Here is a 27,673-nt window from a genome sequence, read left to right as displayed (position 1 = left end):
AGGCTGCGTGCAAAGCAATGCGCCTGTTAAGACGAAATTCCTTTCATTTCCACAATTACGTGTGACAACAAAAGTGAAATTTATAAAAAAAAAACAATTCTTGAAAGTTTTCAGAGCTCTGTCAGGCAAAAGACCTCATATTATTCTAAACATTTGTGCAGATTGTCAAGAAATTCACTGGGACACCTAATTCTATTGTGTGAAGCCAAAGCTATAGCACTACCAGCTGTTGATGCCTTTACCGGAAGCGACGTTATTTCCTTTCTGGTGACGTGACGTCCGGTCTGGGAGACATCAGCTCCTTCTACCCGAAAGGAATGCTTTCGTCTGTAGAGGTCTCTTACCTTCAGGCAATGGGAATTCTCTGGTTTGGTGACGCCCTCCAGCTAATGGGTGAATTTTATGACTGACGACGCATTTTGGCCTCATGAGGCTTCTAATGCTATTGCATTAAAAATATAAACACATGATTGTGTTTGTAGTATTGAAACCTTGTCTCGCCAGTAATTTGGTTACGCGCAATAAATAGATACGGAAGGTCTCAGATCACAAGCATCCCTTCGCAGACAAGAAATGTTCGTAACAACGGATGGGAGTCGATTTTCTTTTTCTGCCAGCACCATGATCATAAGATCAAGATATCGGCTCTGCCACTGTAGCCCAAACACAGCATCGACATTGCTTCGTTTTTCATCTTTTAACCACTGTTCTTTTGTTTTTGTTTCTCATCCACATTAGGCTAATACAACAAACAGATAGTTTTGTTTGAGTATTTTCACATTCAGCTCCCCTTTAGTTGCGCGTTCTACTAGCTTCCCAGGTCGGAGGACGGTTCTTACAGCAGCCTCTGCGAAACTCATTTGGAACAGTACACACAGCAAATTATACAGGTTTGTAGTTTTTTTGTGAAACGCTTTCTAGGGAATAGAAAAACATGTGCATGCAACTAGCTTTCGCAGGTTGGCTCTGTCTTGCTGTCAAAAGCAGACAAGCAACACCTCCACACAATCTTCAATAGCACGTAACACAAGTTCGCGGCATTCGCCGCCTCTTACGAACCCCACACTTCACGACCGCGCACTCCAGGTTTCCGGCCGCGGGAACGAGTAGCCGACCTAATTTATTATAGAAGCAAGTCTGCGCTTATCCTGGGTCACTTTCTAGGCCTCTGGTGCGATGAGTCTTCTCTGCAACCTCGAAAAGGTGCCGACTCTCAAGGAACGTTATCTCTGCTGATGGCGGACATTTGCCGCTACCGGTGACTGTATCGACAGGTCCGCTCCACTAGTCTTGATCACGAGCGGCACAGGAGGCGAGTTCCGCCGCTCACGGCCAAGCAGAGCGGATCACCGGTTGCGTTCAGCTAAAACTGTCTAGTGTCTCAAAGTGTTCGTGAGGAACACGTACGTCTATGCACGCTTACTGTGCCCATTAGAAGGAAGGTCATGAGTGGAAGATACAAACGGTGTATCGCAACTCACAGGTGCTACTCCAGTCCTCATCGGAGTTCCTACACCGGGCCACCAATGGGCGCGTGTACTTTAAGCACGTGACCATCCACTTTCCAAACACGTGGTCCAAGAGGAGTAATGCCAGACCCGTGTCCGGGAGCCTCATGGACAGGAGCGACGTCCGCATCGAACTCCCCGCATCAGCTCACGAAGACCGGCCATTCACGCGGCAAACAAGGCCCTGCGGTCAGCCGGGAGACTTCATACAAATACCTCCCGCATTCCTCGCCGAGCTCAAAGGGTTGACTACAGTCAAGTATATCAATCCAGGTATGCTTTCACTGAAACGGAACGGCGAAGCGCTCCCGTTTACAAAACGAGAGCTTTGGATACGGATTTTCTATACATATGAAGGCTATTCGTGACTGTTCGCTTAAGAATGATGTCACTCTGCAATCGCTTGCATACAGTCGTTCTCACGTTTGTATAGAGCGCTGAACGGGCGCACTTCTTAACAAAGTGACATCTTGATCTAGCTTCTTTATAACAGCTACCGTACAATTTTCAGGTCAGATTCTCTGTCTCTGCACTTTCCTTTCAGCGGAAACATTTTGTATAGAGCTGAGTACCTGCCAAAAACAAAATCAATTGCTTTGACGACAGGGAAGCTTTTGAGGGCAGCAGAAGGGCGACCTAGAAAGGAATTTCTATCAGCTCTCTGCTGTGAGGTTGTTTGCGCCGCTGTGCCCATGCCTAAGCTATCTAGTCCCGAAATGAGACAACCCCTCCAAAAGGAAAGTGTCAAGGAGAGCAAAATTGAGAGCTCCAAAACAATGGATTAGAGCATAGGGTAGAAATACGATTTTGGATTCCAACTTAAAATGATATAAGCGGGAAGAATTTCCTTGCTATATTCTTCAGTAAGAACTGTAGCGCTATACGTTAATTATCTACCTTTGTTCTTGTGTTTTTGTGCTTTTGATTACTCAAAGCTAAATTATTCACTTAAGGAAAAAGGATTCCCTTCTCTCTTTTTATTCCAGTTAAGCCATTTTTGCTCCACTTGCTTTTGACAAACGTGCTGAGAAGGAGGCCTCGATTATTCACCGACAATCCTACGCAAGGGCTTTGGAGATTACCTTTGTTTAGAGCTTACAAAACGAATGTTGCGTAGAAACTGCATGTCTTTTATTTATCTTGCCATCTTTTTGCACCACTACGCACCTTCGTGCAGTCCGCTATTCACATCTTCGCAGGCACTTCCTTCAGCACGATATAAGTAGCTCCAAATCGGCACCAGTACAGGAAAAAATATTCTCTACGCGTTCGTTAAAGAAGTTTCTAAAAGTACGCTTCAGTTCAGTTGTTGTTCCTTTAATTGCCGTTTTACCCCAACAGCGTACGTCTTCGTGCATGAGTGGGCCCACTACCGGTACGGCGTATTCGACGAGTACGGCAGCCAGGATGACGACGAATTCCCCCTCACTTACTGCGACGACAATAGGGTGAGCACCATCTAAAATATAGGAGTAAAAGCAGCGTTTCAAGAAGAAGCCTAAGTAAATGAAGGTTCAACAGAAAATAACTGCGCGGTAGAAAGATGACATCCACACACAGAGTTACGTCCCTTGTAGACGGTTTGCTTGCATTGCCTGCCTCAACATGAGTAATCAACAATCAACGTTGCGTATGTTGTTTTAGGTAGGTGCTTTCTCGAGGATGAAAGGTAGCCAGGTGGGAAATTGCTTGCTAAGAGTTTCTTTTCATTTGTTATTAACATTCATAACATTCATAACATTAATAACATTAATTTGTTATTTTGGCCAGAAAGGAACCAACGCACAATTAAACAACTCTAGGGACAAAAAAAAAGGCTGTTTCAAGGTCTAAAAAAAGGTATCAAGGAAACCTATGCCAGCCCCATTAAAGGCAAGAGAAATGCAGATACTTCGCACAACGGGAGTACACAGCTTGGTGTTCGAGGCCTCTCATAAAGAAACGATCGCCCAGCATACCAAAGAGCCTACGACCCACTCTGTGTCAAAGCTTGAAGTAGGGTTGCTGGATTAACGAGTCTCGTTCATTTCGTTTATTTTTTTTTTGCTCTTGGGTCAGCGCAAGCAGGAAACTCTTGCACACCTTCTGTTACACTTACCTCTTGCATCTGTAAAATAAATAGAAGCTCAACCTTAAACGTTGAACAAGATATGTAATTTAAAATTATTAAAAGCTGTCAACACAGTTGCACAACCACCATTCGGCTCCTGATGAACGCCTGAGTTGTCTGCAATGTCAGCGCACTTTAGAGGACCCGAGCTGGTCTAAACCGACCCGAAGGGTTCCGTTACGGCATCAGTTATATTCCATGTGCAGCTTTTGGACGCGAAACCAACTCATAACTTCTCAAACAAATACATTTAGAGCAGTTGTCTCGTATACTACTACTTCTCTTCCCCTCTCTTCTGGGTTGTTTGGACGCATGTTAACCAACTCGGTTAAGTGTCCATCGTGAGTCATTTACAGCGCCCAAAATATGTCTGACTGTGCAGACACCATTTTCTCGACATCTTCGCCTTTTAGACTAGTTCCACTCACAACGCTAAATCTTCAGGAATTGCGGGCACAGTGGCCCTTACAATGGTGTGTGTTCGCTATAACAAAAAACGGATAGCTAAATTAAGCAGGCTTCATTAGTGAAAATGGTAGCTTTGCTATTACGGCCGAAGAAGCCACGAGTTCGCGTCATAGACCTCACTTTTTAACCAGAGTGCCATGGCAGAAATAATTTGTTCTTTTTTCTTTTCCTTGTGTTCTTAGGTCCGGCTGAATTCTTGCTCGCAGGGAATTCGTTTCAGAGCCACGACAAAAAGCGGCGAAAAATGCATGATGAACAAGAACTGCCAGTTTTTTAAAAACTGTACAGTACAGATTATAGTGCCAAGTACGAACCCCATCGAGTCATCCATCATGTTCATGCCGTACCAGAGCAATGTAAGTAAATGTATTAATGCGCCTCTAAAAACATACGCGTTTGGCGAGAGACAGTATGGCGCTTCTGAGCACATTCGCCGCAACTTAATTCTTAGAGATGGGGGCTGATTAGTTAATAGGTCTTGTGTCTGCGTCCATGCAATAGAAACTTTTGTTGCAAGCTCATACATGGACACGCGATTAACCGTGTGTTTTAGTAGTAAGGAGTAATTACTCATTACTGTACGTCCTAGCGCCGCCACTCGGTTACAAAGGAACGCTACAACGCTTTCATAGAAACCACGCAGTCAAAGAAAAATTCGTCCTCGTTGGGGGTTCGCGCCCGGGACCACCACCAATACGGCGCACAGTACAAAGTAAGCTAATCAGGATGACGTGCAGATGCTAAGGTGAGAGCGAACTGATCAGTAACTGGAAGTAGAACATTGTTAGTCCCATATTTTAAGGAAATCGCCGAAGGTGGAGTATATTTGTAATAAGAGAGTAATCTTTGTAATGTGGGAAAATTTTTCGTTAAATACGATGTTTCTGTAAAAGCTGTTGAGCTTTCCATTGTAGCCGTATGGCTGCGATCGGGTGAACGCTAATGAGCAATTGCTCTCTTATTACAAATCTACTCAAAGTTGGAGGATTCCCCTAAAGCAGTGAACTAACAATTAGCTTTTCTTTTAATTATGGAGTGCGCCAAAACGTTTGAAATGGCCTATTAATGTTGGAACGCCAACATACTATTTTTCAAGAAGGTACGTTTGTTGAAAAAAAAAAACAGAGGGAGTCGAACAGTACAGCGAAATTGACGAGTTGTTGATAGTTCAGTATGGTCTTCCAGCGTGAGTTAGGCAAGCAACTGGAAAATGTACGAGTAAAGATGCACGCGAGCGTTTCTGTGAACGCAGTTCTCGGACACTCTTGCTTGTCGCTAATGTAATGTGTTTTTGTAACATCATATTAAACATAAGAATTTGTTAGTGCCCATCATTTCAGATGTTCTATGAAAAGAACAGGCTAGGTTACGATAAGATAAAATCTGCTTGAGTATTTTTAAAACTTCTAGAAAACGGTTAGCATTACCGGTTCCAAAACCGTTTCTTTCAAACTGCACAATTTAGGATAATAACCGCATTTGACTCTTTCACGCTCTTCGTTCTGTTAGATAGGCTATCTTATCTCAGAAGTAGCCAGTAATGTCGCCCAAGTAGTTACGAAAGAAGGAAAGCAAACTTCCTTTTGGTTTTTGCTCCGAAAGATAAGCCACTATCGCCCCCAGGGCATTGTGCTACCCACTATCGTGCCTATATTATCCTCCTGTTCAACATTTCGCCAGCGCTTGGATGTGCCAGTTACCTACTTGACTGTCAACGTCGGTGACAGATAAGAAATCATGCTCTCGTGGTGCGAATGTTACACGGATACACTTATTTCACCTGTTTACAATTGTTCCTTATCGCAGAATTTGTTGACCTTTATTGCCTTCGTTGTCTTCAGGAACATAATGAAAACAAAATTGGAAAAGGAGTCAGAAAGCAATCTAACACTTTGCACATGACTGCTTTAGGCCACCATGGCAGCTACCCGTCTGAGCGTACTTCCCGCTTAGGAATATTGATGTGCTGTAAAGGCATGGCCCACACAAATTTAAGCCAAGTTTCACTTTTTGATCGGTGGGGAAACTCGTCATAAAGCACATAACTATGAGAAATTTTCCGCTCTAACATAGCTTAGGTGTTAATATTTAATGTACGCTGAACACAGAAGTGCTCTCACTGCGCGACCCGTCTAGTTATTTAGATTAAATTTCGAGCAAGCCAAGAAACTATCGATACGCAGTTACTGACACAAGCAACGGTAGAATATGTGAATCATCAGTAAGCGCAAGAGTTCAACCCATGCCAAATATTCAAAGAACAACATGTGTATTCTCAACTCTACGTACAACAACAATGAGAACAGGTACCTCTACTCGAGTAACTACGAGGGGGTACCCAAAAGAAACCGGACTAATTTTTTGAATCGGCACAGCTTCTGTGGTACCGCGTTTTGCCGCTAGGAGCGCATAGAACGAACATTTCAGAGTCAGTAAGCCGAGTGCCGTCGCTGTATGAGGTCAGACTAGTTTAGGCAGAGTTTTAGAGTGACGACTGTTTTGTGTGAGTGTCGTTTTTGCAATGGCTGATTTTCGTGAACAGCGTGGGCCGGTGAAATTCTGATTTTTTCTCGGAAAAAGTGGAACGGAAACTCTTGAAATATTCAGGAAGACGTTCAAGGACGATGCTATGGGGACAACTCAAGTGTTCCTGAATTAAATCCTGAATCAAAGCAACAGTCATGCCAATGGAAAACTTCAAATTCAGCTCGCCTCAAGAAAGCTCGTCAGGGGAAACCAAACCTCAAAACAATGCTGATTTGTTTTTTCGACTTGAGAGGAGTCGTCCATTCAGAATTTGTTCCGCAGGGTCAGACAGTTAACTAGGCTTTCTGTTTGGATGTTTTGAAAAAATTGGGCAACAGTGTTTGGTGGAAGCGGCCTGATTTGTGGCAGACGGGTGACTGGTTTTTCCACCATGGCAATGCCCGTGCTCACACAGCCCTGTCTCTACGAGAAATTCGGACCAAAAATGGCATGACCTCTGTTCCTCAACCTTCATACTCACTCGACCTTGCCACGTGCTACTTTCTTTGTTTCGTAGAATGAAAAGACAGGTTAATGGAAAGCGTTTCGCTGATGTTGCTGAGGTGAAGAAAAAAACGACGGAGGGACTGTCAAGCATCACAAAAGATGAATTTAAACAATGTTTTGAAAAATGGAATGAAAGAATCGACAAACGTATCATTGTAAGTGGAGAGTACTTTGAAGGATATTGAAGGTCTGTGCTGAAAATGTGAACAAATAAGTTCAAACAAAAATAAGTCCGGTTTCTTTTGGGTACCCCCTCGTATGTTCGTTTTTGGGTTTAGGGCAAACAAAATCTGTCTCTTCATGTACGCTTTCCCTTATATTACTATTTCGACATGAATGTATCGTTGTGTTCCTCACTCCGTACCATACACCAAGCAACAGAACCGTGACACCATGAAAATAGGTGTGTCTTAGTCGCTTCAGTCACATGTATAAAACTGTAGAATCGTCGATGTGTTGTAGGCCGAGCCTAGCGTGTAAACAGGGTACATAGCCCACAAGAGTAAGATATACATCCAGCGCGTAAATATGCCGGGCGTTTCACCGTAGATTTTACACAGTTATAAAAAATTCGCTGTTTTATTTAGAAGAGCGCTTTTTTCGCAATAGCATTGTCAGAGGTGTAGTACACCAGAATACAACAAAGACGTGCTAACTAGCATGTTGGATGACTAACATTGAATAGTTGGCTTTTAAATTATTACTGTTAGGTTCCTCAATTACTGAGAGGCCTGTAGCCCACCGTAAGTGATATTCATATCAGTTTTTAGAATTTCGAAAACGCGGTTACCCTCGGCGCTGTGGCCAAACAAATTTTGGCTATTTCGACGAATTACGTGCACTAGAGGAGTTGCTTTGCCTGCAAGCTTCTCGAAAGCACATGTATTTTGGAGCGATGTAGGCGAAATTTGTCGGGCCACAGCGCCGAGAGTAGCCGCGTTTTCGAAATTCTAAAAAGTAATATGGATATTACTCACGGTGCGCTACATGCCTCTTACTAGTTTAAGAACCTAACAGTAATAGTAATAAAGAACAGTAATAAAGAACCTAGTAACAGTAATAAAGAACCTAACTATTGAGCATTAGTTAACCATCCTCCCAATTTGCACTTCCTAGTTGTATGCCGATGTACTGCATCACTATGCCCAAAAACAAAGAACTCTTCTAACTATAAAACCCAATTTTCTGTAAAATATGAGATGAAACACCCTGTATATGTGCACGCAAAGCATAGGTGCCAGAATGCCTTGTAAGAAAATTGGCAATTTCATGTGTCATTTGGAAATATTGAAAAAAATATATATCAAATCAAATAGTCCGCAACTATAAGTAGTCAAATTTTCAACAGTTCGATGTGTATAGCTCTCGGACATGAAACTGTAGTATACTGATGTTGACTGACATGTACTTTCTGCGTTGGCATTACTTACCGGGATGCAATCCGTATGTATTCCAGATCTCCCAGTTTTGCGATTCCAACAATGGAGCCCGCCTGCACAACCAGTTCGCTCCCAACAAGCAAAATAAGAACTGCCAAAGCAAGTCGACGTGGGAGGTGATTAGTGCAAATGAAGACTTCAAAAAGTACGTTTTTCCTTTTTTTTTAACTGAGCGTGAAACATTGCGTTAGTCAAAGTGCCAGAGCCCTGCCAGAGCCCTGACGTTCACGCTGGAAACGCACAAAATTAGTGATTTTTTTTATTTCGAGTCCACGGTTTAGGTGCAGAGCACGGGAGCTGTCACCTTGTGAGCAGTGAAAAAAATTCAGGATCTTTGAACAATTGGCATTGACTTTATACAAGTCACGAGTTGATTTATTTTACTTCGTTAACTGAAACATAAATAGGTATTCGAAGGATAATAATCTACTTTTACCTAAGCTTTCGTTTAACTATGGCAAGCAAGAATTATTACTTGAGGCATATCTGCTCCGAATTCCTTGCTTTATAGTGTGAAAATTCGCCCTCCCCATCCCCATTCAAAACTCCACTAAAGCACTATTTGGTTTAAAGCCTAATGAATGAATGCGCCAACTCTGCTTTTATTATAGTGTTAAACCACTGCTTAACGCGGTTTTAACCCAAAATCTTGTGTGCAGCTTCACCTTCAGAGCGACCTTAACGGGGTTCCAACCAAGAATCTTGTATGAATCTTGACCTTCAGGGCGACCGTGGCCAACTTGGAGAAATGAAATATTGCCGTGACTAAATTTCAAACCAGTGGCGGCACGAACGGATCAGTTTGACTGGCCAATTCACGAGAGCACTATACCATCGCCGCAGCCAATCCCGCCGCGTGTAAAACTAGACACAGTCTAAACAGAAAGCAAAACCATTCTCGCTCCTTTAGTCCTGCCTCGCAGGCAATACCTATGTATTGCCAAATAAACAATAAAGAAAAAAGTTTGTCGACTAGGTTAAGCACATGCTTTCGCATGTCTACTCGCTTTAACCCCGTTAATACCCAACCATTTTTTAAACTCTTGTGCTTTCGTATTGTTCTGTTTCTGCCTAGTAATTTAATTGTAATCTGACAAGTTAATGTTCATTTTATAATACACTATATAAATTGACATTCCCTTCCTTATGCCTCGAGCAAACATCTCAATTTCATATATTTCTTGGCATTTGTTGGCGCTCTCTTCAGGACTGTTATATCACGCTTACTTTTTAAAACTAAAGCTGGTATAGCTTTGGTTTCGCCATATATTCCTGCGTTCTACCGCAGAATCTACAGCGTCAGTAGTACCTTACTCATTTGATGAATTATTTTTATACTTAATTATCGAATTAAATTTATTGCAAGCTCATTTACTTTCTTATACTCAATTCAATGAACGGCGCTCGCCAACGGCACCAGGGGCTTAAAATAAATTAGTTAAATTCATTGCAGCAGTCGCCACTTGCCAACCATGGCAGGTGACTTCTACCAGCCATGGTTGGCAGGTGCCACTGTGGAAAGAGGAAATTCTCGTCTGCATGTTTAGGGAAGAGGATCGAGAGAAGTGCAAGAGAAAGGCACAGAGGGAATGGGAGGCGATGGTGGACAGATCAGATTTCAATGATTCGCATTAGGATGTATTAGCTTTCTCTTACGGCTAACGACGAAGAATCCATGGCGAAATGCCGCCCTAAGTGGCTAAACCAAGGCTACAACAGCTTTCGCTGATTAATGCGCTCAGGCGGTACTCTTAACCCTAGATTTTTTCATCACCTGCCACGTATTTAATCATGCCTTTTGTTTATTTGGCTAATTCAGGAGGTCCTTCTGACAGTTTTTAACCTTAAGACCTCCTTAGTGTATAAAATCACATTCCCTTTTCTTGTGTATGATTTCTGAAATAAATCTCAAGTCGTGAGCACGAAATTACATGGAGTGGCACATTCTCCAAGCAAGCCGATTGCATTGCCTCTGTGGACGACTGCAGGGCCCCCCGGTCGGACATGTCGAAACGCATCCAGGTGTCCTTTGAAGAGACGCAGCAGAAGGAAGTCCTGCCTCAGAGAGTTGTGCTTGTCCTCGACGTCTCAGGCAGCATGGACGTAAGTGTCTTCAGTCTGAATTGAGAATTATTGTCCTGTCACCATCAAAGCTGTCTAATGTTCCCATCTTTTGTCTGGTACCTTGCTGAGCACTCTTTGCGGCACATAGTCTCACACATGACAAGATTTATGATGCTAAGTTGCTAAAGTGCTTAGTTAGACGGCTTATCACAGGTAAGAAGTTATTCCGAGCACTGCCTTAGGCCAGAAATGACACGGACTATAGCAGCGACTTTAAGTATATTTCGCGAGCGCCAGCATCAAGTTGTTATTAATTAAGACAAACAATCTTTGTCACCATTATCACAGCAGACTCCGCTTTTCTGCTGGACGGGACCCTTAACTGTAGCGAGTTTAAAATGCCTGTAAGCCTGATGAAGCCTCTGCTCCCTTGTATGGTTTGGAGTTCTGTGCAGCGAAAAAAAATTGATCATGTACGTAAAAACATTCTCGCATATTACACGATAAGTTGTTACAGTAGAGGAATAAAGCATGACATAAAACGAGATTTTGTTAGCGCACGGAAGAAAATAAATGGAAAATAGATGAGTGTGGCAGAAGTAATAATGGACCCACAAATGAAAGACTTGTACCTGTCGACTATAATTCGAGCGCGTCAGAACATCAGAGCGGTCAAGTTTAATGATATTATGTGTCTTTTTCCACAAAGTAGGGCCTGATAATTTCAACAAATATTTATAAATAACAGTAAATTATGAATCTAACAAAAATTTTTAAAAATCTTCGGTTCATGAGAGTGTGTGTTTTGAGTTACAACTTTTTAAGGCGCGTACATCCCTTCATTTATGGGAATTTTGTGTACCAAGTGGCGACATCAAATGTAACGTACACTTCACGTCACTGGTTTACTGATTTTTGTTCATCGTTAACGCGGACTGTAATACAAAAATAGTTTTGAAGAAGCGTAGCTACTGGGGCCAGTTGGTGCCAGGTTACAGAAAAAAATATTAGCAGAAAAGAATGCTTTTCTGGTAGCTTTTTTTCTGTAATCAGTACTACATACTATACCTGGGAACTACCGCTTATTTGAATTGTTCGCTTTTACATAGGACGACAATCGGTTGACATTTCTGAAGGAAGCTGCTGTGCGGTACATCGGAGACATACAGGACGGATCAAGGCGACTCGCTATCGTGGTTTTCCACTCAGATGCCAGGGTGCATCACCCGCTGATGCCCGTCAATGTCGACACCAGGAAAGGATTTGTGGGCGCAGTTGAGAAGCTGACTGCAGGGGGAGGGACATGCATTGGCTGTGGCCTCGAAATGGCATTAAAAGTAAGTATTTCGTAACTATGTTTGTGTGAGGTACTGTGTGATGATGAGGCACGGAGTCATTTTTACGGCTGCCGAGTACCAGGCCACTCGGGAGTAGCCTCTAGCGCTTGACCATGCATACGAAAGCATGCCGGCAAAGCAACCTTTCCAGTGCATGTAACTAGTCAAAAAAAGCCAAAGTTTGGCGAGCCACACCGCCAAGGGTAATCGCCTTTTAGAAATTCTAAAAGCTGACATGTCTATTACTACATATAGAGTAAGATTTGGCCTACGCAATACACTCCAGAATGCGTGTGGTGCGGAGAGATAGACACCCTCTACCACTCCACATGGGGCTGTCGAGCGAGCCCGATAGAGCCCAAAATTACAAACCCGCCAGTCGAGCAGTGGGAGGAGCTCCTGTCCAGCTCCGACCCGCAAGATCAGCTTGCGCTGGTTGAGCGGGCCGAGGAGCCAGCAAAAACCAATGGGATCCTGTACCTAGGAACACCACCTGCTGCTCAAGGCCCCAACCCCTAAACCCCGTCGAATTTTGCGGAATAAAGTTTTATACTATTACTACTACTACTAAGGACAAGCGAGGAAACTGTAATTGAAACTAGGCGCCTAACTCTAGTAGTTAAAATTATAATTATTAAAAATTATTTACCCATCTTAGTACTTAAGACGATTCACAGGTTTTATGGGTGTCCTCCAACACTGGTAATAGCATGCCGCAAAAGTGATATTTTTACCCTCCACAAAGCCCTATTTTTTTTTAAATTCTGAAAGTCTTCCCTGAAACACCTGGTATATGGATGTGCCTAACGACAACAACATCTGGAGCTAAAAGAATAGCTTCGTCGTCTAACTAGAGGTAGTGTATGATAGAGACAGGGCAGGAAGATGTCTTCATATACGGCCACACGATGCGCACCCGTATACACCTAGAATGGGGAAAGGCGGTTGCGAGTTTGAATTATCAATTTAGTTCGTCATTGAAAGAATTCCAGACGCCAGCATAATAGCTCTGTCTTTGTTCAAATAATTAATACTGCTGCGACACAACTTGAGCAAAAACAAATTTGTTGTTGTTGTTGTTGTTGTCGTCTAAATAATGGCGCGTCCCCACAGCGCCATTATTAAAGTGCAAGGTGCCCTAAACGATCTTTGTCGTCTTCGTTGTCACGAACGCAAAATGGCTAATCAGAGAGCTGTGAAGGTGCCTGCACGAAAGCTGTACTTTTGAACTATCACCTGAAAATTATGCGCATTGGCCGCAAATTTAGTGAATACTTTAGGTTATAGAAGGCCCAACGCAATGCTCCAAATTAGAAGAAAGGTGCTGAACATCTTTAAGACTAGCCAATTATGTCTTGCTTACGGTTTCCCCAGATAATATGGAAAAAATTAATGGAATCTCTGAAGAAATTTAAAGCCGCGAGTGGCGGTACATAGTACGGGCGCTTATGAACAAGCTCACCCTCGATGAAAGTCTCCCTCATGTTTCGGTACCCTCTGAATGTCATTTTAGCATGTAGATATGGTCGCTTTCATGCTGCTCTTTTTTTTTTTTTTTTGGACAGGCTTTCCTAGACTCCTTTCTTTTTTTTGTGGTCTGTGGTCACTGTGCACTCCTGCACGCATTTCCCTGAGTATTTTTAAGTATTTTTAGACACTGTGAAGGTCCTGAAGAACATTACATATATGAGTGGATGGGTTGCTGAATGAAGAAGAATAAAATGTGCAGAGTATGGGCAAGTACGGCCACTGAACAAAAGCACGGAAATAACTCCAAGTCTCAGAACCCTAAAAAAGGCGAGGGATGATTACGGTAGTCTCTGACGTGAAAATTGAGCGCAGCTTGATTTTGGGATATATTGAGGCAGAAAACTTGGATGAAGCTTCAGTTACCCATTACCCATATGTGCCAAGACTTGAGAAAAATGAGCAGATTAAATTAATTTTCATACAAGGTGTTTATTTCTTTTCACAGTTCACAATCATCCGTTCATTGGCAGAGTTACTTTTCTCAATACCGCCTTTTGAGCCGTACTATGGTGGAGGATACTAAGCAAATTTGCTGCCTATTACGTGTAGGAAAGCTGCAGCCCAACAAGATGTAGCCCGGTTGCGAAATTTGGCACAAATGACCAGACATAACCAAAAAATCTGGACGGAGGCATTTTTTGAACGGAAAAGAGCTTATGAACGCAACTTTTCATAAATTGTAAGATTTCACTATTTCAATCGAAATATCCACAGATCTCCCGTCGGCAGGCTCGAATTTTCTTGCTGCTAACGTTTTCGCTATCGTGAAAAGCGTTCTCCTTTGCGTTAACACGTTTTGGCGGGCTAGTTGGTTAAGCATCTTGAATAAACAGCGCGAACGAAGACGAGCACAAAAGACGTCCATTTTCTTGTCTTTTGTGCTCGTCTTCGTTCGCGCTGTTTATTCAAGGTTCTCCTTTGATTTTCTATCCAGTCTTAACTGCTCGCTTCGACCAATGGAAAAGAATTAAAAGTAAGATTTTGCTACATATCGGAAGAGTGGACCATATTACCTACATGAATTGTGTAAAAGTACCTCAAAATTTTTCAATATTCAAAATTTTTGCCCAAGAGTGTTAATCATGCCAAGCTTACCCGATTTAATCCAAGGATTCACACAAGATTATTGTTCGAGACAGTGTTAAGTAGTGCTTCCACCCTAAAATTACTTTACAGTGGCCTTCAGCCGGCTTATTCCCGCTCCATTGTCTTCATCAACACATGACGATATCTAGGCTTATTCCGGACCTCGCATTCCTACGATAGTTTCACCTAACCTCCACTAACCCTTCTGCGGATATCACGAGTCCACAATTGGAGCCTATTCAAAATTTGGTTTCATTTCCTGCTTAAATTTTCTCCTTTAATGTAGCCCTAAGAATCCTTTTTTGAAAGAAAACTAAATCTAGCCCAACCCTAATGCCTCTGTCCTTACAGTCGTTACGAGATATCAATGAACCCTTATTAAAAAAAACAAATAGGCTGCTTTCATTCCACAAAAAATTCAGGGTTGCGCTTCGTTGACCTAAAGTGCGGTGAGGCGAAAGCCTTAAGCGCGGTGTTGCTGCTTGTGTAATTGATGCGTGGTTAGGATGCTAAGCTTCGCCTCTAAGAGTGGAACGTGACAGCGTCTTGCAACGCTGCCAGGGAGTCCGCAGAACGCCATCGCCCGTTCGGCTCTACGCCTTGCTCGACGGATAATCCGTTTTTGAGGAAAGGAAATGTATCTCTCTCTCTCGCATATCTCGGTGGACACCTGAACCTCGCCATATGGGAAGGGAGGAAGATGGGAGTGAACGAAGACACCGTATTCACTAGACGCGCCATTGTTCATTCCAAACTATCGAGCTGGCATGGCGGAGTGGTTAGCGTGCTCGTCTCGCACTCCGGAGACCCTGGTTCGATTCCCCAACTCGACCAATTTCCTACTCGGTTTTATTTATTTATCTGACCTGACTAGAAAGGTTAATTAGACTACTTGGTTAATTAGCCAGTTAACTAAACTCAGTCGCACTTACTTGGAGCATCAGTATACCATCCCTTTAATTGGTTGCATGGTTACTAGCCAAAGTACAATTGGCCCCGTTTGAAATTCGCGCACAGTGACGTCACGTCCAATTTGACCAATTGAAAAGCGTGACATTACTGTCGACAACTCCTGCTTTCAACGATGAGGGATTAAAGGCTTCCACCTTAATATTTCAGGTACTGACCACGCCTGACGAGGCTCCGGAAGCCGCCATTATCCTTCTGATGAGCGACGGCGAAGAGAACAACCAACCCTATCTGGCCGACGTGAGGCCCACAGTCGTGGATGCCAAAGTGCAAGTGAGCACGATGGCGTTAGGAGCCGCTGCCGACGACAAACTCGAGCAGTTAGCCGTCGCCACCAAGGGCAAAGCATTCTTCTTCCAAGACCTCCAAGGGAACACGGCTCTTAAACTAGAGGGGGCCTTTGTGCAAGCCACCACTACTCAAGCTGACGAGGCTTCTGAAAGGCACACTGCGGTAAGTATTGCTGTTTGCTTTGCGACACATCGCTAAAGGTGAGGATGATGCTGTGTAACTGCTATTAGGGCAAATTGAAGAAAGAAAAAAAGCATTACTTTCTCTAATACATCAAAAAACCTACTACTGGGGCTTTTGATAGCGCTCACTAATACCTTCAAGACTCTAATACATTGTTGTTATGGTTCCAACTCGTCATTCATCATCCCCATCAGCCTGACTACGCTCACTGCAGGGCAAAGGCCTCTCCCATGTCTCTCCAATTAACCCTGTCCTTCGCCAGTTGCGGCCACCGTATTGCCGCAAATTTCTTAATGTCATCCACCCAACTAACTTTCTGCCGGCCTCTGCTAGGCTTGCGCATTTTTCTATCACCTGATTGATGGCGTGAATATGGTCTATTGTCGAGTATCCTTAACGAAAGCCTGCCTGATCATTTGGTTGATTGAAGTTTAAGGTTGTCCTGACCCCATTACTGATTACCTTAGTAAATATCTTGTAGGCATCAGACATTAAGCTGATCAGTCTGTAATTCTTAAAGTCCTTGACGTCTCCTTTCTTATGAATTAAGATAATGTTAGTGTTTTTACAAGCTCTAGGTACGCTCGAGGTTACAAGGCATTGCGTATACAGGGTGGCTAGTTTTTCGAGCACAATCTCTCCTACATCCTTCAACAAATTTGCTGTTATCTGATCGTCACTAGCTGCATTCCCCCTTTGCATTGCTCCTAAGGGTTTTTTTTACTTCCTCCTTCGTCACTGGCAGGATGTCCCATTGCTGTGCGACACAGCGACTAGAAAATAAAGCGTTTCGGGACTTATGTCTACAACAATGCTAATTACGAGTACATCTCTCGCAGTCTTATGCCTCACACTCGTTGTGAGTCGACGAGGAAAGTTTCATGTATTTTGGCCGCATCAGCGCCGAGGATTCAGTGCGCCCTGGAATTCAAAGGGTTTGTTACGCCGAGAAGAAATAAGTTTGTAATCTGTCTGACCCCTCATTTGTTATGACGTCCAAGATAAGAGCTTGAGGAGACATTTCATAAATACATCCCTTCCTTTGGTCGGAACGCCACCTCGCGCTGCATTATTCGCTTTCCGTGTAACTATGATCCAATGGCAAGCCACTGCACGGGGTATTCTTTCTTCATATTTGCACACTAATTTGTTACAGTTCGTAATAAAGGCGCAAAGTAAGTTAGTGTTCTCCGTCTTATATTTCACTGGCAACAGGTTCAGAGCGGCCGCACATCCTCTAACAAGAAATATTGACGAGTTTACGCTCATCTTACTGCAATCCTGAAAATGCCGCTTTTATCTTTTCTTCATTTACAGATCACGGATAGCTCAACAATTTTTACAAAAAGTCTGATGCAGGAATTTGCATTGGAGAAGAGTTTGGGCAACAACACCATCGTTCTTATTCAGCGCGTGCATCCTAAGAGCGCCTCCATCACCGCACGGCTCATTGATCCTAGCGGACAAAAGTGCCAGGGCTGTAAAGAGGAAGACAAAGGAGAAATGAAGACCATATCCATACCGAACCCCGCACAGGTAACGATGCTTATTTGGAAGAGATGATTTGATAGGAACTGGCGTTGCTCGGCTGGTGACCTCCCAAGAAGAAATATTTATGCAATGATTTTCAAATTGCATAATTTTTCTTTCAGCCGAGTTTTCTGTCGCTAAACAACTGCTGGCAACAGTGGATTGAAAATTCAGTAATTTCAGATTGATTGATTGATTGATTGATTTATTTATTTATTGATTTATTGATTGATTGATTGAAAGGCAGGGAAGTGGACGCTTCAAGTGGAGACCTCCAGCCCTGACGAAGTCGAGGTCAACATCCAAGTCAAGTCTCAAGCCAAGGACCCAAATGACGAGCCTATTCGGGCATCCTGCCGAATGGCCAGCATAGAAGTGGGAAGAGCAGATGGAGCAATAATACTCACCGAGGTTAGAAAAGGAAAGAAGCTCGTCCTAAATGCCGATGTCAATGCAGAGGTCACCAGGCCTAATCAAGCATCCAAGGTTACCGTCCAACTGAACGACGAAGGGCGGAGTAAGAATCAGTTTTCTTTGCTGCTGCTTTCTTCTGTTCACAGATGTGCTTTCAAAGCAATGCAGCTGAATTCCGGTCTCAGCAAGAAAGGCTTTTTGTATCACTCTTTTATGCGCTAAGTACCATATAGAACGATATAAAACGGAGAGAAGACCACCGCCAAGACTTGCGTGCTAAGACTTCAAAGAATGTTGTTCTTTTTGCCTTTCCGCACACAGGCCAATATACCTGACAATATCTGAGGCATTATTACGTGTGAAATGATTCCTAGGTATGCGTCATACGGTGTAAAAAAAACATGAAAAAACCAAGTTAACGTCTCTCAGGTTTCCGAGGGAATGTAGCCTGCCAGATTATGCTCGTATCCTTAACAACAGAATCCAATACAACAAGACCTACCTCAACCCTTCTATCTTCAATCAGCCTAGATCCTTGGTGACCATGTGCGACCGAAATAATTTTAAACGAATGCATAAGCTTATCGTACTTTACTGACGCTGATCCGGAGTCGTTCTTCTTTTTTCTTGCACTCAGCCTGCACTACTGGTAATTGCATTTGCAGAAAGCAAACACACGAACTGACAGAAGCCGATTAGCTGTTTGTTTCTAAAGTAATGACCACTGAAGAGGTACCGAGCCCGCTTTTCTGGACTACTGTTTGTTTTGCAACCAAGCTGTATGTCTCGACCAGTTTACTCTGCGTGGCTTATTGCGTTGAAAACATGGTTCAAACAGCTCGTTTGCAAAATCGTAATGTCAAGGTGGATTCAAGGCACCACTAATAACGCCCCCTTTTCAGCGGCAAACTCCATCGGCCACTTTTTGCCACTTTCTTTAGCTGTAAATTCATTTCCGCTCAAGCAACTATGATTCCCAGGGCTGTCAGAGTAGTGATGTAATCATCATAACCAGCATCACCTTGACTACGCCCACTGCAGGGCAAAGGCCTCTCTCACGCCTCTCCAATTGACCCTGTCCTTTGCCAGTTGTAGCCACGGTGTCCCTGGAAACTTCATCTCATCCGCCCACCTGACATTCTGCCGCCCCCTGCTAAGCTTGCCTTCTCTTGGAATCCACTCCGTTACGCAAAAGGACCAGCGGTAGATTATTTGGCCAGGTCACATTTCTAGCTAAGATGACTCGTCGTACCCTGTGCAGCAAATGTGTCTCCTAAACAATGGGAGGTACGGCGACAATACAAGGAAGCCGTTTATCAAAATTACTTCTGCCGATCGCTTACAATACTCCTTACAAGGCCTTCAATTATTTGGTTTTTCTTTCACTGACATCATGTTTCTCCCTTTTTATGCTTTTATCGCAGGTCCTGACGTCCAGGCACACGACGGCACGTATAGCGGCTACTTCACTGCCTTCGTTGGGAAAGGGAGGTACGCCGTCACGGCCCACGTGTCAAGCCACCAAAGGACTCGCCTTGTGGACCCTAAGCCCGGCTCGGGCAGCACCTTCACCATTGCCACTCTGCTTGCGTCTACACAGGGTGAGTTTATTAGACTATGTTCGCAGCTGCAAAAAATGCCACACTCGCGCTGCCGGACAGATCCTCTCTAGCAGGGCAAACCCGATCATGATCATCATTCGGTGTCATTTGTCTAATCAAAATCTTCCGTAATATGGAGAGTACGAATTCATATACGCTCCTCTTGAGGGGTTCTCCAGTATCCCCCACGAGGAAACTATAGTAAAGCGGCTGTATCCTAGCGGTACTGAGGACCACGGTATTGAGCACAACGCAGCCAGTTATGGAAATGAAAATGATAGGCGTAACGTTATGAGACTGGAAGGTAGCACAGGGGAACAGGGAGCAAACGCAAACTCATTGGATCCTAGTCAAAATCAAGAAGATTAAATGGGCATGGGCAGGACATAGAATGCGAAGGCAGGATAAGCGATGGTCCTTGAGGGTAACGCACTGCATTAAAAGAGTAGGCGGCCGTAGGAGGGGGCGGCGGAAAGTCAGATGGACGGATGAGATTAAGAAGTTTGCAGGAATATGGTGCCAACAGCTCACACAGGACAAGGTTAATTGGAGAGTGGCCTCTGTGGTCGTAGTTAGGTGGATGTTGATAATTAATGTAATGGTAGACCTCATAGCAATGGCACAGCTATAGTGTCACCATTTTCCTACTCACGGGAAAATATTATCCGGCCGCTGAAGTCACCGTGACAGGCCAATGCGACAACAGTGGGTTCTGGATTCATTGTGCACAGATAGAAACTAATGAAGACGACGTTCAAACCGCAATGCGAGATAATGCACAACTCCAGTCTAAGACACAAAATTATCAAAACACTCCCCTCCATGTACATGAGTGACCTTCTCCGCTACGCATCCTGGCCAATCCCCCGCCGTGGGTATGTGCCATTAAGCCTGAGGACATCACCATCATCACTGCCAGTTGAACACGCAGGATGTTCGCCTGCGGTGACGGCGAAGTGGTCGGATACAGTAGCCAGCGAAGGTGATCTGTTCGCGCCACCGCAGGTTCGCATGCTGCTCGCAGCCGTAAAATGTTTATTTCTTTATTACGTCATCTGTCCACCTGACACTAGCACCTCTGCAACGCTTACCCACTCTGGTAGTGACGTCGGTACTGTCACATTCTCAGCTCCTCAGATGGTGGTGGATTTTCATATTTGGTGCTACACTAAGGTTGGTGCTTGGTAATGACGTGATCCTGTTGCGTCACCACTGTCTCCATCAATCAGGAAATTTCCTGACATCCGGCGGATGGGCTTGGTGTGACGACAGCTGTAATGCTATTGTATTAATAGATGTGATTTTCGCGACTCGTTACCTGCGAGCAAATGATGAGTAGCTTGTGATGAGCCTTCGACCGCGATTGAATTCGTTTTTCTTCGTTGTTGTCGCGCCTTTGGAATCAAAATTCCTCATTCTGAACCTTAAAAGAAACATACCGCAGATTTACTACCACGCCGTTTGTCACAAAGAGGTTCGTTTTTTTGGAACAAAAGGTTTCCCATTGGTGCCTTAAAGAGAAAGTAAACAAACAAGCGCTAAACTCTACACTTGTAGAGCCGCCGTGATGGCTCAGTGGTTACGGTGCTCAGCTGCTGACCCGAAAGACACGGGTTCGATCCCGGCTGCGGTGGTCGCATTTCGGCGGCAGCAAAATGCTAGAGACTCGTGTACTGTGTGAGAGGGCATAGTAGTAGCGCTAAAAAAACAAGGACGACAGGGTAGAGAAAGAGTACACAGGCGCTAGTATCAACTGACTTTATTCTCGAGAACAAAGTCAGTTGATACTTTATTCTCGAGAATAAAGTCAGTTGATGTCTAGCGCCTGTGTTGTCTTTCTCTACTCTGTCGTCCTTGTTTTTTTAGCGCTACTACTATGTCCTCTCAATCCAAACACCAACTAGCCCAGCTTACTGCCTTAAACGTGTGCTGTGCGATGTCAGTGCACGTTAAAGAACCCCAGGTGGTCTATATTATCCGAAGCCCTCCACTAGCGGCGTCCCTCATAGCCTGAGTTGCTTTAGGACGTTAAACCCCATAAGCCAAACCAAACCACTCTACACTTGTACGACGTTGGCGAATAGTATGGCCCTTTTGCGCATACAATGAAAATAATGTTTGCAAGGTTTCGAGCACGCCTATGTCCTTATCATACAGTCTTGTGAAATGAAGCATTTCTTTCGCAAGGGCGTACTGGTAATAAGCCGAGCCCTAACTAAAGCCACGCACTCTAGGAGGAAGGGGGCGGTGTGTCAAATTGGGGGAAAAGAAGATAGCGCTAAATGCATGTGGCATGTGTTCTGTGTGCGCCCTAATCTTTCCACTGTCGGGACATTGATCTCTATCACGCAGTCTATAGTTGCACAAGACCGAAGTGAAAAGAGGGGGGCTTTTCGAAGAATCCTAATCTGAGCTTTGCTGGACATGTGCAGCTGCTCATTGTTGAGTGGCGGGTGCGCAGGGCACTGACATTTGTCGCAAATCATTCCGCCCAGGTCCGGAGCTTGACGATGACTACGAATACACGGTTGACGACTTCATCGTGGTCAACACAACTGCCGAAGGGGAGAACGGGACCTCGACTAGTGGGCAAGAAGTCGATCCCTTCCAGAGGGTGGCGTCAGGAGGATCGTTCCAGGTGACGGAAGAAATCCTGGAAAAGCAGGTGCCGCCTGGAGACATCCGGGACCTCGCCGTGACCGCAACACGCCCGGGAGAGAACGACACACTCTTGGTGACTCTGACGTGGACGTGGCCTGGAGCGCACTTGACTTCTGGAAATGGTAAGCATTGAGTTACACCTAGAGGCAACGTCCATTTATTTATTTATTTATTTATTTATTTATTTACTTATTTATTTATTTATTTATTTATTTATTTATTTATTTATTTATTTATTTATTTATTTATTTATTTATTTATTTATTTATTTACTTATTTACTTATTTACACTGCAACACAGTGTGCACAATGGCAGAAGTGGGTTAAAGAAAAATAAAAGGTACACATTGGGGCATAACATGGATCTATTTGAAGAAATTAACACTTTGGAACAAAAAGTACAATGATTATAATTTATATAATTAGCTACCAAGCACGTACGTGCAGTGATTATGCATCTGATACGGGGGATGAATAACTACGGAATGGACATTTGCGAACAGACCCAGATAAGGAATTGCAGTCTTCGATGGAGCGGGGGAAAAGCTCAATTTCCACATGTTAATGCGTACATAGTTGGGGTCCAGCTTCAGAATCGTGATGCCTTCTCCTGGCGATTCTGCGTGAAGTTCACACAATTATTTTCTGAGGTTCTAAGCCATAAGTTGACGACGCAATGCAATAATTTGAATGATTCAATCCGGTAACTTGAAGGAAGTGGGTTAAATTTAAGGAAGGAAATCTAGAAGAGGGTGAAAAGTCGCAGTCATAAAGTCGCAGTATCACGCCCCGCCGCGGTGGCTCAGTGGTTATGGCGCTCGGCTGCTGACCCGAAAGACGCGGGTTCGATCCCGGCCGCGGCGGCTGAATTTCGATGAAGGAGAAATTCTAGAGGCCCGTGTGCTGTGCGATGTCAGTGAACGTTAAAGAACCCCAGGTGGTCGAAATTTCCGGAGCCCTTCACTACGGCGTCTCTCATAGCCTCAGTCGCTTTGGGACGTTAAACCCCAATAAACCAAACCAAAGATAACGTATTAACTGCAGATGCATATTCAAAAAACAGAGCGAATTAGAGATTTAGACTGGACTGACTGTGCCTTTCGGAGAATTAGTTCGAGTGTGCCATAGGTAGCCTAATTTATCTAGTGCTTTATTACATCTGCAGTCAGTGCGATTTGACTATGGCATATTGCTTGTAAAAATGACGCCAAGGTACTTGTACATGGAAATCTTATCTATGGCACAGCCATTTGTTACAGAAAGACCGGGAGACGGTTGCATCAAAATTAAAGATCGTTTTCCAGGAGTAGCACAAATGGCAACACCCAGCAAACCACTCTAGAACGCGATAGTCATCATTAGGACAGTAAATCATTCTACATAAAACACGATCATCAGTATAAAGATCAATATTAGAAGAAGTGTTAAGTGCAAATTGTTTATGTGTATTAAAAAGTGGCGACTCAAGGACGCTACCTTGGGTCACTTCTGCTGCCACATCAAGAGTACCGGAGAAAGTTTAACATGCGGTTTAATTAAAGATTATTTAATACAACACTACGTTTAGCCATAAACAAAGAATGTTATATGGTGCCAAATACTTGGGAGAAATCTGTTACAATCTCATCAAGTTTTCGCAGACAACAAGGTTAAAGGAAGTGTCATACGTGAACTCAGCTATTTGTGTTACCGTGCTTAAGGAACTTAGCCTTGTCATTACCTCTAAAAACCTGTACACTCTGATGTAGCTATTTCAGTTTCACGTTTTTCCGCTGTTCTCAAATTATGGAAGCGGGTCTCTGCATCGAAGAATAAACAAAAATAAAACCTCTCACCCAAGATAAGAAATATGTAGGGTACCTTTTATAATAAATGAGGAGCGGAAAATTGAGCTTTCATTTCGACTAATAAAAATTGAAGAATGAATTAATTAATCTTTCAAAAATAAACTGAAGCTGTGTCTCAATCACGAAAGTTGCAATTGACCATTCGCATTTGTTCTGTAAAAAAGCCGGGGAAACAAAATACAGCGGCATTTTCAAATCCTAAGCAAGCTTTTTCAATGTTCTATTTTGGGAACATTGGTGTTTCCCATATACATAATGTGGGAGCCGTCTGAAACAGCTTTTATGGTCTGCGCATGGCGAATTTATTCTTCTTCTTAGCTGATATGAACCTCTTAGCTGCCTACAATGTATTTGCAAAAACAGGCAGCAGATTTTAGTGAAAACCGGTATGCTTGAAAATGCCTTCCTCCAACGCCTCAGCTGAATCCCATTCAGCGCTTCGGAAGCCGTGGTAGGCAGGACAGCACTTCTTGAGCAATCGCTTTTACATCACAGCTGTGATACGCGTGCCCTGCACGGCGACACACTTGTAGCTCCGTACCATGATCACGTGAGCACTACTTTTTTTTTTTTTTGGGGGGGGGGGGGGAGCTTGGATTCAATCTGTGCCCACACATTTCATAAACATAATTTGACAGCGTTTTCTTCGCTTGTTCTACAAGCGAACCAACTCGCCTAGTTTTTCGTTATTCATGGAAATGACAAGGCATTCGGGTGAAACTAACGTTCTGCAGCTACAGTGACAGCCATAGCGCAGTTAAAAAGGCGTGTTTTGAGGCCTCTTACTTTACATATGCTATAATTACGAAACGCAGCATGGAAAGCGGAAAGCATTGCGTAACAGGCACCAGTGCTGAGTAGAATGTGAAAGCTTTCATTTAACACATTTATTTCTAAACGGGAAGAATAGTGCATCGCTTTTGGAAGAAATCATAACGCAAAAAAAGACACACCCGAGAAGGTCTTGAAAGACACACAACAAGCGTTATCCTGTGCCGTCTTGTCCTACGTCCACCGTTTTGTGTGTGTCTTTTTTTTTTCGCACTATTATTTCTTTCCAAAGTCATGCACCACCTTGCCCATCTACAAGATTTCTTAAACTTTGACTAGAGAGATATCGCCCCTCATGAACAAATACCTAAGCTGGCAATCAGAGATCATATAAGTTACTTGTTACCGGCTCTCCTCTGCGAAGCTTTCCACAGTTCGTTGCATTCAGGAGTGTGTGCTGCATGTGGAAACGTATAAATTAACGATTGAAGTGTGAGACCCAAGGTAAATTGATCCCAGCCGACATCTGATATTCCTTTTCACTCAGCTTAGTACAGTAGCCACGTTTTGAAGTCAGTTCCGAAACATATTTCATTTTAATAAATCTAGTTACATCGCTTTTGCAGCTTCTTCCATCGAAATTCGAGCTAGCAAGGAGCACACCAAGTTGAACTCGGCCTTCGAGAATCAAGTGGAAATTACGAAGGATAACGTCGTCCTTGGCAATCTTGACCCGCTCCCGTCTGGATCGAAGCACGAGGTCACTCTCTCTCTACCCCGGGCCTTCGCCACGCCCCGAGCCGACGGCGCTACCGATTGGAGCGCCTACCTGGCGGCACGCGTCAGCAACAGCTACGGGCTCAAGTCCAAGACGTCGAACGTCGTGCCAGTCTCCTACACGCCTCCCCCTGTGACGACCACCGTCGCAACGACCACAGTAGCTACGACAACGCCGACAACAACAGAGGCGACCACAATGAAGGCGACCACAACGAAGGCGACCACAACAGAGGCGACCACAACGCCACCAACTACAACCGAAGGCCTGACGACGACACCTGCTCCCACTACCGTGGAAGCCTCTACACTAGCGGATGGTGTACAGGGCAGGCAGACGTCGGGTTCTTATCCGCCTTTGTGGATGTGGATCTTGATTGGCGGGGTCGCAGGAGTTATCGTAATCGGCATTGTTGTTGGAGTGCTGCTGAAAAACAGTTCTAGAAGAAAAAGAATGTATGACTTCATTGTCGGTCGATCTCAGAACGAGCAGCGTATGGCGGCATAGCGATGCGCTCGGTGGTATGCGAAAAGGGACTCCAAATGTCGGTTAGCGTAGAACCTGAGGAATCGCAGCCTTCTTGATGAAGTGTGTATCGTTCATCACTTTGTGCAACCGTATGTCTTCACCAATAAAATATTCGTGCCATGAAAAAAAAAAACACGCGCGTATATTGTAAATAATTCCCGATGACAATCCGCATCAAATTAACATCTTTTTTGCTAATTAACGGAGCAAAATGTATGAAGCAGCCTGGTCACGTTTTCTATACTGTGAGCGAGTCGACGCACTAGAATTAGGCTGGAAAATTCCTGGGGGTAAATCGTCGCTGCAGGAATTCTAAAATCTAAGGAATAACGGGAGCAAATTTTCATCTCTCCTTTTTTTTTTTCCACTACTGCAAAGTGCTGATGGAAACAAAGTACACCAAACTGTACCTCAACGCAACAAGATGATTCAATTCAGTGAACGTCTCTCGCTCGAAGCTTCTACTGTAGTGCTACAGAAATTTGTTCCCGAAAAAATTAGCTGAGGTTTAACTCTGGTTAAACCGGGAAAGTTGCGTAAGCAACTCCTTATAGTGCCCTGCTGTCCTTCCCATCTCTGTTTGTGTCTGTTAGAGAGCGTTTACATCCGCGATGTCCTCGACGACGAGGACGTTGGTGACGACCTGTGTCCTTCCGGTTCCGGTTCCGTCGGTGACGTCACGTGCTATTTAGCGCAGTGACTGTAATGATGAGCGGATTCAGACCGGTTTTTTGATTTCACATTTTGCACGTGAGGTCGTTCTTTAGTGAAGAAACAGTGAGTACATCTCAAAACTGAGTATGAAAATACGTCATTCCAATGAGAGGAGTGGGGCTTCTCATGCAGTCCGCCATTCTTTGACATGCGCTACATTTACTCACTGATACATTCGTTCAAATTAGGTAGTTTAGGCAACGCCACATGAGTACAAGTTCTAAACCGCATGATAAGTGAAAGAAACCAAACTGCGACCCTTAGCAGACGGCGGTGCGGACAATACATCAGTATACCTCCCGTAAAGCGCGCCACCGGCGTCCGCGAGCGCCCTCTATGTTTGTATACACGGTGTTGGCCTATAACATAGTCTATATGCGATAATTACATCTGTTTATTATTTTGTTTCGTGATTCTGCCCTCTGGGCTCATGAGTATTGTTGGTTTCTTAGAAAAATAGTTGTCTCAAAATTAGATGACGCCGCGTAAGCCTAAGCTATCGTTGCGTTCGAGTTTGCATGGGCTAAACAAATCCGTTCGCGACATACAGCCTAACGTCACACAAAATGCTTGCGTATAGCGTACGAAATCATTTGGAAAGCAGCGTCCGTCAAGCTACGGCCTTTCTGGAGCGGGCGTGTCCGCTCCAGACAGCCCGTGGTCAAGCGAACGCCTTATGGTTTGTGAAATCTAGGTCAAAAGAACGCTGCGTCCGGTTGTGACGAATGACGCCAGCAGGGAGCACCGGCTGAAGATTGGAGAGGAAAGCGTCAAGCGTCCGCCTAATAAACTACTAGCAGCTTTACTACCA

At 44.1% G+C, this 27,673-nt stretch overlaps 2 protein-coding genes across 2 annotated transcripts in view; both read left to right on the top strand.

Annotated features, from left to right (window-relative positions):
* The window catches only part of LOC149335458 (calcium-activated chloride channel regulator 1-like), a 28,920-nt gene extending 2,761 nt beyond the window's left edge, over positions 1–26,159 (top strand). Inside the window, exons 3-14 of the mRNA XM_089553810.1 lie at positions 1,484–1,781; positions 2,850–2,956; positions 4,269–4,442; positions 8,576–8,703; positions 10,547–10,661; positions 11,732–11,959; positions 15,695–15,997; positions 17,336–17,554; positions 17,792–18,065; positions 19,387–19,563; positions 22,059–22,346; positions 25,469–26,159. Coding sequence (XP_089409936.1) covers positions 1,484–1,781; positions 2,850–2,956; positions 4,269–4,442; positions 8,576–8,703; positions 10,547–10,661; positions 11,732–11,959; positions 15,695–15,997; positions 17,336–17,554; positions 17,792–18,065; positions 19,387–19,563; positions 22,059–22,346; positions 25,469–26,127 — 2,970 coding nt within the window. The 3' untranslated portion in view covers positions 26,128–26,159. The remainder of the gene's footprint in view (positions 1–1,483; positions 1,782–2,849; positions 2,957–4,268; positions 4,443–8,575; positions 8,704–10,546; positions 10,662–11,731; positions 11,960–15,694; positions 15,998–17,335; positions 17,555–17,791; positions 18,066–19,386; positions 19,564–22,058; positions 22,347–25,468) is intronic.
* A 3-nt stretch (positions 26,160–26,162) lies between these two features.
* Positions 26,163–27,673, top strand: part of LOC149335457 (uncharacterized) — a 32,037-nt gene continuing 30,526 nt past the window's right edge. Inside the window, exon 1 of the mRNA XM_089553925.1 lies at positions 26,163–26,168. Coding sequence (XP_089410051.1) covers positions 26,163–26,168 — 6 coding nt within the window. The remainder of the gene's footprint in view (positions 26,169–27,673) is intronic.

The sequence above is a fragment of the Amblyomma mixtum genome, chromosome 7 (genome assembly GCF_055824585.1).
Source record: "Amblyomma mixtum isolate Tamu chromosome 7, ASM5582458v1, whole genome shotgun sequence".
NCBI classification, from domain to species: Eukaryota; Metazoa; Arthropoda; class Arachnida; order Ixodida; family Ixodidae; genus Amblyomma; species Amblyomma mixtum.
This window is presented reverse-complemented; position numbering and strand designations above follow the sequence as displayed.